At 38.6% G+C, this 15,509-nt stretch overlaps 1 protein-coding gene across 2 annotated transcripts in view; it reads right to left on the bottom strand.

Moving 5' to 3' along the window:
* Positions 1-619: 619 nt before the first annotated feature.
* LOC106090419 (uncharacterized) overlaps positions 620-15,509 on the bottom strand; it is a 111,971-nt gene continuing 97,081 nt past the window's right edge. Inside the window, exon 10 of one of the 2 annotated variants that reach the window (XM_059365168.1) lies at positions 620-3,531. In XM_059365168.1, the coding sequence (XP_059221151.1) occupies positions 3,504-3,531 (28 nt within the window). In that variant the 3' untranslated portion in view covers positions 620-3,503. Of the gene's footprint in view, positions 3,532-9,602; positions 9,634-15,509 lie in introns of those variants that run through there. The other variant, XM_059365169.1, reaches the window with a different exon arrangement.

Below are 15,509 nucleotides of genomic sequence, written 5' to 3'. Positions count from 1 at the left end.
AAAGTTGAAGATGACCTGTGATGCTGAACGGGCTGAAGTGCAGTTTACGGGGAAAATCGCAAAAAATAAAATAAGTTTTTGCATACCCCCAAGAATAGGAATATGAAGTCCGTTTTTGGGGGAACGGGCCGGTGGCCCCTAAACGGGCCTTCCCTCTCAACAAGCGAAATGACGCCAGGTATAGGCAATATGGTACTCAAATTAAAAGAAAAATTTAAAAGAACACGAATATGAAAATTTTCCAAAAATTCGCCATAGACGAAAAATTTTTCAAAAAAAATTATCGCCTGCTGCTCTTTCTTCAAAAAAAATTTCAAAACAGCCTTTCAACATTACCACTAAAAAATGGCACGATTTAATTCCTGGGTAACGCTAACAATAGCAGTAATTTTTTTCACATATACCCATTTAATCAAAAGAGTTAAAAAAAAAATCATCGCCTGCGGCTCTTTCTTCAAAAAAAAAGCCTTTCAACATTACCACTAAAAAATGGCGCGATTTAATTCCTGGGTAACGGTAACGATAGCAGTAATTTTTTTCACATATATTTTTTCAAAAACGGTTCAAAATTCTCAAAGCCCTGCAACCTCGGTATCGACTTTTATGACTTTTTTTCAAATTTGTATTCTATGCAAAATTTCCTTTAATTTGAGTACCACATTGCCTATATTCGGCGATATTTCACTTGATAAGGGGGAAAGCCCGTTTTGGGGCCCCCAGACCCGAGCTTGAAAAACAGACTTCATATTCGTGTTCTTGGGGTCAATGTAGGGGGTGTGCAAAAAATTGGATTTTTTGCCATTTTCCCCATAAACTGCACTTTTGTCGTTGAAAGTCTGGAACTCAAACCTGCCGAGAACATCAAAAAATGTTCAGCGGTGGTTATCCACTTCTAATGAGGCGACATTTATGGGGTACTATGCCATGCAAAAATTTGTCTTTTAAGATGTATCGCCCTGCGGCAATTCGTTTGGACGCGGCCTTAAAAAGGTGGTCCCTATCATTGATCTTGAAACTTGAGTCTGACACCATTTCAATGGGATTACTCATGAGCATATTTGCATTTGCCATGTTGAAGACCACCGCATTCTATTTATGGATAGAAAAATACAAGGCCGACATAACGAGGAGACATGAAGTGCTATGGATTGGAAGAGGTGTCACAAAACATGAATCTTGCTGTGCATTTGTGGTTAGTCGCAGACTGAAATTCTTTGTTCCCAAATTCGTTCAAGTGATGAGAGTATTACCAACAATCAAATAAAGGCCAAATTTATGTACATTAACCTAAGTGACAAAGGAATATTTAACGAATGCCTGGAGAAAAGGGCTGGAAAATTTTAACGCCGAAATAGGAAGGGAGATTATCTTTAGTTGAACGATCGGCAATTTTAGCTTCCACAAGGGAACGTTTGATAATACTTTGAGCCTAAAAGACTTCGCCACAAAAATCATAATAGTTAGCAATTCGACATCTCGATATTCACAATGCCACATTGTTGTCTCGCGATCGGGTCGGTGAACACGACTTATTATCCCCTATACGTATACTGTTGTAGAGAAATAGAAGGCAAGGCAATGAAACCTATTACCGGACCCAATCTGCCGCAAGAAGTTGCTGACGACACAGAACACCATTTTTTCCACTACAAGCGCTGGGTCGATGCATATAGGGAACTTAAGAGAAAGGGAGAGAAAGAGGTAGAGAAAAGGAAGAATGCAAGATCTGTAACTCCAGAAATGGAACATATGAGGAAGGAAGAGTGCTGCCGAATTCATCTACCCACTTAACATTTTCAGCAGTTCTCAGTAGCAGATTAAGGCGCCCCGGTAGCCGGATTGGTAGCTTGTTCGGATTGCCAGTGCGGAGGTCGTGGGTTCGATTGCCACCAGACCCCTCTGTCGCTACTGAATCTGTAAAGATTATCGTGATTTGAGCTTTCTGGTTGCAATAGAAAACTCACAAACAGTTTGCTGTTACAACCAAAAGCCCACTGAAGCAATAGCAAAATCGACTAAAGATATTGAGCAGACGATATCTGCTATTAGCAGTAGAACATGCGAATGTAAGAAGGAAATGAAAGCCTTCTCTGAGGATGGCACGATCCGCATCGTTTGGGTGCCGGGCCATAGGGGAATAACTGGGAATGAGAAAGCAGACGATTTGACAGTGATGGTCAGAGAGCTGTCGTCAATAAACTTGGTTAACCCGAAACCTTTCGGTTCGACGCACTCCGAGTTAAGGACGTGAGCGACGAATGCGCATGTAACCCTGCGGAACAGCGAAACGGCCGGTAGATCGCTGAAAATGCTATGGGGAGATCCAGATCATGAGAAGAAGAGGCTATTGCCGAAAGGAAGTAAGTAGGAGGTCAGTATAGCTATTGGTATCATAACGAGACACATAGGATAACGAGCTCCCTTATGCAAAATCGGTGCGGCAAGTGATGGCATGTGTAGGGCATGCGGGGAAGATGAAGAGACGTTGTTGCCCGGCTTTCGCGTCTAACAGATACCGACACTTAAGCTGAGTATTCTGTTCAGTATATCGAGCAGAATGCTGCCAAACTCCATTTAAAAAATTGTCGGCGAAACATTGGTTGAAAACCGGCGGAAAAGTAGTACCCTGTTTAAAGTGAGGAAAATGGCAAACAACTATTATAGTGGCAACACTTGAAAGCATACAACAACCCGATTACTGGGTTAGGTATATGTGCATTGTGGCATGGGGCGGGTTAATATCCGCACCCCATTTTAAACCTAACCTAATACATGTGAACAGACTGATAGGAGCTTAGTAAAATATTTGCATTTTTTTCAATCACTCTGGAGACATTTAAAAGATACAAACTCTTATTTTCTATAGTCATCGCATATTTTATCAAAATCTTAAAGACATCAGAATATAATTGAAGGTACTTCAGGACATAGAAACCCATAATTTGTTTTCGTTCACGCAATTTTCATTTTTTTTGTTTAACTAATTTCGTTTTCCTAATAAACTTTTAATGGAGAATTTTAACACTATCATTGACATTATGTGAGTGTTTGTGTGTGGGTATGAGTTTCTTTATATGTATATACTTTGGAAATGGAGTTCCCATTATCTTCTCGCCAAGAACTTCAAGTTGGTGGAATGAAATGGATTTATTTTACATTAATCGTTCATGTGTTTATGCATTTCTTACATGGTAAAAAGAGTTATGTCAGGTTTGCCGTCTGTTGTTGTTGTTTTTTTTTCTTGGTTTAATGTTAACATGTACTATGTTATGTATGCTGTGAGATCTCGTTTCAATAAAATATGAATTCATTTTAATTAGTATATGTGTGTATATATTCTTTCACTTTTCTTCATTGAAAATAAGAGTGAGTTGGTGAGTGTGTGTGTGTGTGTGTTTTTGTTTTTGGTTTGGATGCCTGCATGGTTACTAGGAATTGTTCACATTGTTCTTTGTTTGCTTTGTGTTCTTTGTTTTTTTCTAAATTTGTTCACTGTCTGTGGTTTAATCGTAATTTCTCCTTTTATTTCTCCTGAAATTAAAATATACAAATGTAAAGAGAAAGAATGAGAGAGGGAGAGAGAGAAAGAACCACATTAACATATTAGCATAATTTTATTATAAAATAGATATGCATTTGTACATGGTACACTTCCAGAAAGAACGAAACAAGAACAATAATTCTTTAAATTGCATGCTATTGTTCTTGTCCCAGTGTTAACTTTTTATGGCAACAAAGTTTGTTGTACTCTGAGCAAATAACAAAAAATAACTTGACAAATTTCTCACACGAAAAACATTTGAGTTGTGGGGACAATACTATGCTGGATGTATTCAATCACCAAAAATTGGGAACAACTTTTCTTCGTTAAGATTTTTTTGTAATCAAACAAAACTTTGTAGTTTTTTAATACACACAGAAAACAACAATATTTGAAGATACTAAAAGCATATACATATAGCCTTAGCAATTTTAAAATTCATACAAGTATCTTTGGTATAATAGCTACAAACTAATGAATTTACAAAAGTATTTGAATATGAAAAATGACTGGCGAGATACATCGCGTTAAATGCCAATACCTAGAGGTAATTACAATGGCAAGCGTTTATGTGACAATGATTATTTAACTTTTGATAGAAAAATGCTACACGATAATGTCATATTTTCTCTATATCGAATACACTCAGGGTAAAATAGCAAAAAAGTGTCTTTAAAACAGCTGCTCTTTTAGCAGGGTTTTATTTGCACTCTCACCAGTGCATTCGATCGATTTTCAGTGCAAAGTTGGATAGCATAGTTATCGATATCAAGCGGCAACAACCGATAACACCATTGGTACTGCAATGCCACAAAGCATTTGCCTGCTATAATGGGGACAAAAGATATTAATGCAATTTTGACAAAAATTTCGAACAATATCCACATTTTTGGAGCAGCAGAATTTTACAGGAAACAACAGACATTTCAGTAGCCAACCTGCGGCAAAAATATTGATATAAACGCAAGGTACTACGGCATGAGCATGAAAATAAAATACCAATAACCAGCAACTAGGTTTGCAACATGTTAACCTACAAAATATTAGGCATTTTCGTTACAATTTTTGAAAACTTTTTTATTACTACCAATTTTCTAGCCCACAACGATATTTTGACCTTCATTAAAAGATTTTTGTGTTTAGTAGTAAGACATGAAGCTATTTAAGACAAAAACAAGTCATTGTCCAATTATGTTTAACAAAATATTTGATCTTTTTAGTAGCTATATCTAAAAATAAACCGATCTGAACCATATACGGCACGGATGTCGAAAATCCTAACAGAATCGGATTAGAAATGCGCCTTTTATGGGGCCAAGACTTTAAATCGAGATATCGGTCTATATGGCAGCTATATCCAAATCTAAACCGATCTGAGCCAAATTGAAGAAGAATGTCGAAGGGTCTAACACAACTCACTGTCCCAAATTTCGGCACCATCGGACATTAAATGCGCCTTTTATGGGCACAAAACTTTAAATCGAGAGATCGGTCTACATGGCAGCTATATTAAAATCTGGACCGACCTGGTCCATATTGCAGAAGTATATTAAGAGGCTTAACTTTACTCACTTTCCCAAATTTCGGCGCCATCGGACAATAAATGCGCCTTTTATGGGCACAAAACCTTAAATCGAGGGATCGGTCTAATGGCAGCTATATCCAAATCTGGATCGATCTGAGCAAAATTTAAGAAGAATATCGAAGGGCCTAACACAACCCACTGTCCCAAATTTCGGCGACATCGGACATTAAATGCGCCTTTTATGGGCACAAAACCTTAAATCGAGAGATCGGTCTATATGGCAGCTTTATTAAAAATTATACCAATCTGGGTTCTATTGCAGAAGTATATCGAGGGGCTTAACTTAACTCACTGTTCCAAATTTCGGCGACATCGGACAATAAATGCTCCTTTTATGGGCCCAAAATCTTAAATCGAGAGATCGGTCTATATGGCAGCTATATCCAAATCTGAACCAATCTGAGCCAAATTGAAGAAAGATGTCGAAGGGTCTAACACAACTCACTGTCCCAAATTTCAGCAAAATCTAATAATAAATGCGCCTTTTATGGGCCTTAGACCCTAAATCGGCGGATTGGTCTATATGGGGGCTATATCAAGATATGGTCCAATATAGCCCATCTTCGAACTTAACCTGCTTATGGACAAAAAAAAAAGGATCTGTGCAAAGTTTCCGCTCAATCACGCTACAATTTTAAAGATTGTAGTGTGATTTCGACAGGCAGACGGACGAACATGGCTAGATCGTCTTAGATTTTTACGCTGATCAAGAATATATATATTTTATAGGGGCAGGAATGGATATTTCGATGTGTCGCAAACGGAATGACAAAATGAATATACCCCCATCCTTCGGTGGTGGGTATAAAAATGACTTAATAATATATTCTATATTCATTTAGTCATTCCGTTTGCAGCACATCGCAATATCAATTTCCGACCCTACATATATTTCTGACCTTCGTACGATTTTAAGACGATTTAACGTTGTCTGTGTGTCTGTACGTCCTTTAGTTGTATTCACACTACAGCTTGAGCTGACGTTTTGTACACATCCGTATTTTTTCAATACACAGGTTAAGTGAACGGGCAATATCGGAATATATTCATATATAGTTGCCATATGGACCGATTTAGAGATACAGGGTCTTGAGCCCATAAAAGGGTTATTTATTGACTGACTTTGCTTAAATTTGAAATGGCAAGTTTTCCTAAGACATCCCCTTGACATCTTTTCCAAATATTTTTCCAATCGGACAATGTTTAGGTATAGGTGCCATATAGACCGATATTGCGGTATTGGTTCTTAAGGTCCACTTAAGTCTCCCAATATCCGACTTGAATATGGTCGAAATCGGTACATATTTCGATATGCATAGATACCATACAGAGACGATTAAGGGTCTACCTGAATATGAATTAAAACGGTCAGAGTTTAGATATAGCTGCCATATAGACTGATATGCCTAGTTAGGGTCTTAAGCCCACAACAGGCGTATTTATAGCCCGATTTCACTTAAACTTGGAACAGTGATTTGTATTAAGCTTAAGTGTGGTTTAACCGGTACCATATTGGGATATAGCTGCCAAAAACAGGTCTGAGGATTTGGGGTCTTAACCAAAAAAAAAACCGTATTTATTATCCGATTTTGACCTATTACGGATGCTGACTGAGGAGGGATTTAAACCTGTCTGCTAAGCAGATGATGTTATAATACTTCTATGGTGTACGGATCCGAACGAGCTATGCAGAAGGGCCGAAAGGGTCTTGCATATGACTGGGCTAGACCCAGAGGTCTCAATGTTAACCCAGAGAAGACAGAAATATGCCTGTTCACGAGGAAGACGAAGGTGAGTCAATTTAACGCACCACGTTTCCTCAATAAGACGATTTCAATATCTGAAAAGGTCAAATATTTAGATGTGATCTTGGACAGGAAACTGAATTGGTAGTGTCACATTCAGGAGCGTACTGAGAAGGCTCACAAATGTTGGGCACTATGTAGAACGGCCGTAGCCTCGAAATGGGGCCTGAATCGGAGGATAGTTCTTTAGCTCTACAGGAGCGTGATTAGACAAATATTTACTTACGCCTCAGTAGTTTGGTGAATTGCTATGGAAAAAGAGTGCAACATAAGGACCATACGTCAGGTTCAGAGGACCACGCCCACTATGGCACAGGAGACTATTCGAGATATCCGACCCATTGACATACAGATTAAGTGTGAGGCAGCCACTGCTGCTATGAGACTTAAGGCGATGGAAGAATGGATTGAGGATGGGAGCAGCTCATACCACCGCGGTATAATCGAGGCGACGATAGGAAATCTGGAAGGAAGGGAAGAGGTTTCCGATCGGATACCTGAGATGAACCTTGAAGTCAAGAGCGAGGCACTGCTGCCATCGGCACAGTCTTGGATTGACGGAACCCTAGTATTGCCATGTGGAAGATCATGCGTGAAGTGGTGTGGTGCTAACGCGAGGACGTCGAGTGTGAACATCTTCACCGACAGTAAAATTGTCATAAGGGCAATAACTACCAGGACGGTAACGTCACGAACAGTCTTACAGTGTAGGAAGGAGATTAACGCCTTCTCTGAGGAAGGCAAAATCCGCATCGTTTGGGTGCCGGGCCATAACTGAGTAATGGGAAATGAAAGGGCAGAAGATTTGACGGTGAATGCCAGAGGACTGCCATCAATAAACTTGGTTAACCCGAAGCCTTTCGGGTCGACGCAGTCCGAGTTAAGGGAATGGGCAACGAATACGCATGTAACATCGTGGAACAGCGAAACGGTCGATAGGACGGCGAAAATCCTACAGAGGGATCCAGATCGTGAGAAGACCAGGCTATTACTGAAAGGAAGTAAGAAGGAGGTTAGTATAGCTATTGGTATCATAACGGGACACATAGGACTACGAGCTCACTTATGTAAAATCGGTGCGGTAAGTAATAGCATGTGTAGGGCATGCGGGGAAAATGATGAGACGTTGGGGCATTTCTTTGTCATAGCGCGACTTTCGCGTCTAACAGATACCGGCACTTAGGTATAGACACAATACCAGACTTGAACGAACTTAGGGGAGTGGTATGGAAAACATTTAAGGATTTTGTTAGTAGCACGGATTTCCTAAGTTAAAAATTTCTTTTTAGAGGTTCCTTTATAGTTTTTAAAGCGCACAACAAGCCACAATAGTGGCATGGGGCGCATTAATATCTGCACCCTCTTTTCAACCTAACCTAACCCCCCGATGTCCGAACCGAGTATGGTCTAATCTCTCATTTTAGAGTCCTTAGCCCATAAAGGGCGCATTTATTACCCGATTTTGATGAACTTTTAAACTTTGACTTATGTGAGGCTTCTCGGTATCTAATGCAAATGTGAGCCAAATCGGCCCATATCTGGATATAACTACATATGTACTTAGTGGTGTTACAATAAAATACCCATGGTGGGTAACTTTAGTTCCTTTTCTTTGCTTCAAATCTTTAACGGTATCATAACAACATATTGTTAAGTGTAGTTATCGATGACAGCTAATAGCACATAACTTGCACTGAATAATCAATTTGGCTGTGAACATTCCATTAAGGGACAGCGGGGATACTTCTCTTTTATAAATGAGTGCTGTCTGATACAGTGCGACACCACTTAGTAGAGAAGTTGACACTGCTGATACGAGTGCCCTAAGAGAAATACCACACAAAGCCGCCAGCACTAGAAGGGGACAACCATCACTGAACATTTTTTCTGGTGTTCTTGTCGAGGTTTCAACCCAGCAGTTCAGCATCAAAGATGGACATGTTAACCTCTGAGCAACGACAGTACAAATAAAAAAATAGCATAAACTTGCTTGCCATCGACTCTTAGTATAATTATTGCCAACTAAAAATTCCTCTGTGTGATTTTCAAGTGCGTGTGGTTATTCCCAGTTTGGGGCGTTCAAATACATGGTGGTTTGTGTGTAACATTTATTAATTGCATTACAAGATTTACTTTTGTTGTTGTTTTTATTGTTAAGATTTATGAAAATAAATAGGATCTTCCATTTTCCAACAATACAAGGGACTTGTGTATGGTGTGGTCTGGTTTAATCAAATGAAGGAAATTTGGAGAATTTTCCGTTGTTTGTTTGAAGAATTCAATCGTTTGCCGTTGTGAACGAACGAACGGCCTTCGAGGCTGGGTGGTATGTGACACAATGGTGATGGTGATGACAAACGATGACCCCGAAAGAAGGTTGGCGATGACGACACTTATGGTGGCAAATGTAGGAATAAGGTGGTAATGATGTCGGGTGGTGGTGGTGGCGGTTGTATGATGGCGGTGTTGTTGAGTGGTGATGATTTCTCATTTTCTTTAAAAAAATGTTCTTCGTTTTTTTTTTATTTTTTTATTGTTGTTTAGTTGATTTTCTTTTGTTATTATGGTGGTTTTCGTAGGATTTTCTTTTGTAATAGTTGTTGTTGTAGTAGTAGCAGTAGTGATATTTTTTTTTCTTTTAATACTAAAATAGCAGTTCTATATCTAGTTGTAGTAGGGGAAATTTCTAATCATCGTTCGCTCTACAAGAAAAGAAAAGAAAAACAAACAACAACAATATCATGAAATAAGGGCAACAACCTAGACATGAAACTGTAAATAGAGTAGAAATTTCGTCAACTGATAACCATCAAGTATCATATGACCAGCATCAGCATGCGGTTGATTGATACCGGTATTAGGTGATTATAATGCTAATATGCACAGTGAACAAAAAAAAGTTGCTATAAAAAATTTATGAAAAACAAAAGAAAAATGTTGTGTGTTTTCTTCAAAATAGCACCGTTCTAAAAAGAGCGACCAAGTTAAATGACACATCTAGTAAATGTATTAAATGTGGTGGCTATATTTTTTCTTAATCAACCAACACGCAGGGGATGTCCCCTATGTATGCAGTGTAGTGTGTTGAAGAGGATACTAAAGGATCGCAGGGGTAGAAGAGGGAGCTGTGTTTATAGACATATGTCTAGAAATTCTCGAAGTCGTAGATAATGGGAAAGACATCTGCCGGAAATTGATTTCATATACGAATCTTTCGAGCGAAAGAAAGGAATTCTCTCGGTAGTGCATGGTCCGATCAGCTGGCCAATCTGGCAATCGCAACCGGTGTGAGCTTTTAGAAAACCTCGTATTTCTGACAAACAGCCTCAATTCAGGAATCAGAGGAACACACATCGTGGAATAATCGATAGAACTGTGACACACAACCCACATTTCGACAATGCTCAAGGGAAACAATAGAGTCGGTTACCCAACCATCTCCAATCAACCCCAACGCCCGCCTATGGATCCAGTCAAGCAGCCCCAGGGATGATTTTGAAGCTACGGCCCATATATGCGAGTTGTATTCCATCTTTAGCCTGATGTACGTAGTGTAGATATTAAGAAGATCAGAGGAAGTGAAATATTTCTTAACCCGCTTAAGACAGCCCAAGCACTTGAATGCTTCCTTCGACTACATGTTTTGACCAATGGACATCACATTGTATCTTTATGTACAGAACGTCAAGAGCCTTTGACATTGACAATTGTAAAGTGTCAGTGAATCGACAGTACTGCGTCTTGCGAGCATTAAAATCCACCCTGTTCATTCGACCCCACTCAGAAATGACCAGCAAATCCCGGCAGAGTGATACGTCCATAATCCGCCTCTCGTCTTCAATCTCTCGAAGACATCAGATTCAAACAACATGAGATTGAAATTGTAATAATCGGATCTATCTTCAAAGCGCACCTCTAAAACAGAGTTCATATGGTAAGTATTCAAAAAATTTAGGTCGCAAAATAGAATCATTTGCAAATTTTGCCCATGAACATTCCACTAAGGAACAGGGGCAAAAATAGAGTCACAACATTAAAAAAAAATGGAAAAATAAAAAAAACTAAATTAAAAGAAGGCCATTTCAAATCCATTTTCATACTCTCCACCATAGTATTGGGGTACACTAATTTCATCATTCTGTTTGTAATACGTGATTGTCATGACATTTTAAGTCGATATAGCCATGTCCGTCCGTCCGTCTTTCGCTAACTTTTGAAGAAGTAAAGCTAAGCGCTTTACACAAATACGCAATTCTTATCACATATCGTTTAGGTATAACTTCCACAATCCCATGGCAGCCGGTTGCACGTACCGTATTTACCCGATGAAGTCCTTCATCGGCAAGGGCTACCGTGCTTCAGTGTACAACACATTGATATAGCCATCATATAAACCGATCTCCCGATTAGATTTCTTGAGCTTCTAGAGGGCGCAATTCTTTTGCATATGTCATTTGGGTATAACTTCCAACAACTGTGTCAAGTATGGCTTAAAATGGGAAAAAATAAAACAAACAGCACATGTTTAACATTTTCATAACGAAAGTTGTTTTTGCAGTCTACATGCTACCGTAGCGCAGAGGTTAGCATGCCTGCCTATGACGCTGAACACCTGGGTTCGAATCCTGGCAAGACCATCAGAAAAAATTTTCAGCGACAGTTTTCCCCTCCTAATGTTGGCAACATTTTTGAGGTACTATGCCATGTAAAACTTCTCTCCAAAGAGATATCGCACTGCGGCACGCCGTTGGGACTCAGAGTCACAGGCGGACCTGCTAGCCTCTCTGCCACGGTGGCCACCTGACTAGCTTTAAGTCTCCAGATAAAGTAAGAATACAATTCTGTGGAATTTTAACGTTATTTGTAAATTTTTGATTCCCCTTTACATTATAGACGGGCTGACTCCATTGGAAAGAAACATTCCCCAAACTATGATATTTCCACCGACATAATTGACGGTTTATACGGTGTACTTGGGGTTCGCTATGGCTTTAGGCGGTTTCATTACATGATCTCACCCCCTATTTGGGCTATTAAAAATGCTTTTCAGTTTTCAGACCAAAGAATATTTCTCCATTTTTCTTTTAGCCAGATGAATATATCAAATTCGACTATATTGAATATATTAACTTTTGTTGAAAAATTTTTTTTGCAACATAGACATCGTTTTTATATCGTACATGAACTTTGAAGTATTGAAGTTACAACTTTAATATTTACTTAAGTTTTTTGTTTTCGTTCGTTCGATGCTTCGCCTTACAGTTTTCGATTTCTTGACAAAGATTTCTGGCTTGGGTATGCAGTTTACAGCATTTTCCGTAGGAATTTTGGAAATTGTAAGCAATTCAGCCACTTTCTGGTTAATTTCCCATGTTTGTTAGTTTTGCCTATATTTTCTTCTTACCGGATCACAGTCCCTCGATCTGCCTAAGTTAGAAGTAGAAAAACTTAAATTAAAAAAATATTTGACCTAAATAACAGATTTTTTTCACTTGGAGTAACAACTTTTATTGAATTTTCCACATATTTAAACGAATTGTCTTAAGGCCTGCTTATGCTCTCGTAAACATACCGTAAATGTGGGAAAACGGTGCAGCTGTTTTGTTCTGCTTTATGGAAACAAATGCAAACGATTACGGAACGTCTGTGGATCGTAACTGGAGAATAGAATTCAGCAAAAACAAAATTTTACGTTCCGTTTTCGTGTCAGCTGATAAAATTTGATGTTTAAGGAAATTTCTGCTTTTCTCCAATTGAAGGAGTACACGATGGCGGCCTTCTTGAATATTGAGAGGGCATTTAACAACGAGGATATAGATGGGTCGACAATCACCGCTCTGAGCCGTACAAGGAGACAAAATATGGCCAAGGTTCCGTTCTGTACACTATGGATGCGGTGGGCAGATTGAGGAGGGTTTCAGGAGACAGGGTCTGGATTGGGGCTATACTACTACACACACAAGATTTCAGGATAAATTTTTGGTTTAGATATTTCCTCAAACATCAAATATTATCAGCTGAAATGAAAACGGAACGGAAAATTTTGTTTTTACTGAAATCTACTTTCCGGTTATGGTCGACAGACGCTCGGTAATCTTAAAGCAAAACAAAACAGCTGAAACGTTTTCCTACATTTACGGTATGTTTACGAGAGCACAACCAGGCCTCTCAGCAACAGTTCAATTTACGAACTACGGGTTCGAGAATAAATGATTCACAGTGGTCCAAAACTGGAAAAGAGAATCACTTTCTGATTCGATACTGCTATGTTCGTCTTTCCATGTTAATTTGTGTACTAAAATTTGGTATGGGCATGTTTTTCGGCCTATTGAAATTGGAAAAAATCGGTTCAGATTTGGATATAGCTCCCACATATATGTTCGTCCGATTTGCAGTAATACTGCAATAAAATGGTCATTTATTAACCGATTCTCTCGATTTATGATTCCCGACATTACGAATAAATTTCATCGAAATCGGTTCAGATTTGGATACAGATCCCATATATATGTTCGTCCGATTTGCATACTGCAATAAAATGGTCATTTGTTAACCGATTCTCTAGAAATTTGATAGAAAGGATTCAGTCTTGAATCTCGACATTGCTGGTGAATTTCATGGAAATCGGTTCAGATTTAGATAGATACATATATGACAGCTTATATGTATATCACCCGATTTTCACTTTTAGAGTCACATCAAGCGCATTTATTGACCAACCTTGCCAAAATTTTGCACAACGGTTTCATCGACTACTACTACTACTAAGTTTGGTCGTAATCGGTTCAGATTTAGATATAGCTCCCATATATATGTTCGTCAGATTTTGGGTAATTTGCATTAGTGTTGTCATTTGTGAACAGTATTTATTGCAGTTTGAACAAATTTGTTCGTTTTGTATTAATAGTAAACCGTCTAGTTTTTGTATATGCTTTATATGAAAAACAACTGTGAATTTTTACAGCTAGCTATCGAATTCAATTGAAAAAGAACTTCTTGTCCTAGGTAGCGAATGAGCAATGTGTAATCAATATAACGTATATGTGTAGAGGTACAATGAACGAGTAAGCATAATAATGACCATGCTACAGTTCTAAGTTCCATTGAAAAAGAAATCTATCTGTAAAGCATTTCGGTAGCAAAGTTTATAGCGTGCAAGTTTTACCACAGTGGTGGTCGGTGTTTTCTTTCCTATAATGAGGCAATTCAACTAAGAAGGTAAAAGTAAATAGGGGGAGCCGAAGACGATGCAATAACCGAATTCTAACAGGCTAGTTTACTGGAGGAACAAATGCAGATAAATCTCTACAGTAGCAACACGGCAAAACACGCTGTGTATAGGTGGACGCAATAGTTATCAAACAGACATGCAATCAAATCAATCAGGCAATGAAGTGCTTACACATTGCGAAGCCAACTCACACCACATAAAGTGGGGCCGTACTTACATTAAAGACGGGGCCAATCACTAGTAGAAATTTTATATACTAACGATCTTGCTACACTTAACACAGGTAACACTACCACCTTCATTAAAATAATTAAGAAAGAGATATTAGCTATAAGGATGTGCATCTATGCAACACTCCTTTCGAAGTTTGAAGAACGCATGGCCAACTCCTAGCTTTAACATAAGCTTTCGATGTTAGATAATTTACACAAAATAAATGTCAGACAAAAGGACATAATAGGCCAATTCTACGTGGAACCAACAAAAGAAACAAAATCTTGGAAAAAGGTACAAAACAGCTAATTGCAGCTTAGCTAGTATCGCGGTACACATGAGCCCTTTGAAGTTAAACTTCGATAGAAGAAAATTAAACGGTTCCTTTCATAGCCTGAATCGCTTACACTGCTTTTGAATGCGGTAATTCATCAATCGATACGAAAGCGTATTCGATGGCGTACGCGGTAACTTGGAGCCGGTGTATTCCTGACAAAAGCTTTTCAAGGTTTCTTTTTTAGATTTGGCAGAGTACACAACATGCCGATGGCATAGGTCTATAACCGAAGGGAAATGAGACGAGTTAACCCAATCTAACCCTTGATAAATCAATTCACTCATTTGTGGACGACAGGAACATCTGTCATTCATAAGCATTCGAACATAGGCTGCGCCAATGAGAAAATGGTGACAAATGGCACTTTGGCTGGACTTTTCGGCCTTTTTCTAAAGCAGTCGAATGAACAGAGTGGACTTTGATGAAAAAAAAAAAACACTGTGGAAATACAATATAAAACAAATACGAGTAAGGAAAGGCAAAAGTCGGACTGAGCCGACGATATAATACCCTACACCTGCACTATAAGTGGAAATTGGGACCTATACCTTAATCTGAACAGGATTTAGTGGACTTCCTGGCTTCTAGAAGTGAAAAGAAAATCAGGTGAAATATATAAGGGAGCTGTATCTAAATCTGAACCGATTTATATGAAATTCATTAGTAATATCAAGAGTCAGAAGAAGAAAATCCTTCCTGCCAAATTTCGAAATAATCGGTTAATAAATGAATCCATTATTGCAATATTACTCAAAATCGGTCGAATATATATATATATATGGGAGCTATAAATAAAT

Source organism: Stomoxys calcitrans, chromosome 3 (genome assembly GCF_963082655.1).
Source record: "Stomoxys calcitrans chromosome 3, idStoCalc2.1, whole genome shotgun sequence".
Taxonomy (NCBI): Eukaryota; Metazoa; Arthropoda; class Insecta; order Diptera; family Muscidae; genus Stomoxys; species Stomoxys calcitrans.
Note: the sequence above shows the minus strand (reverse complement) of the source record. Positions and strands in the feature narration are given on the sequence as shown.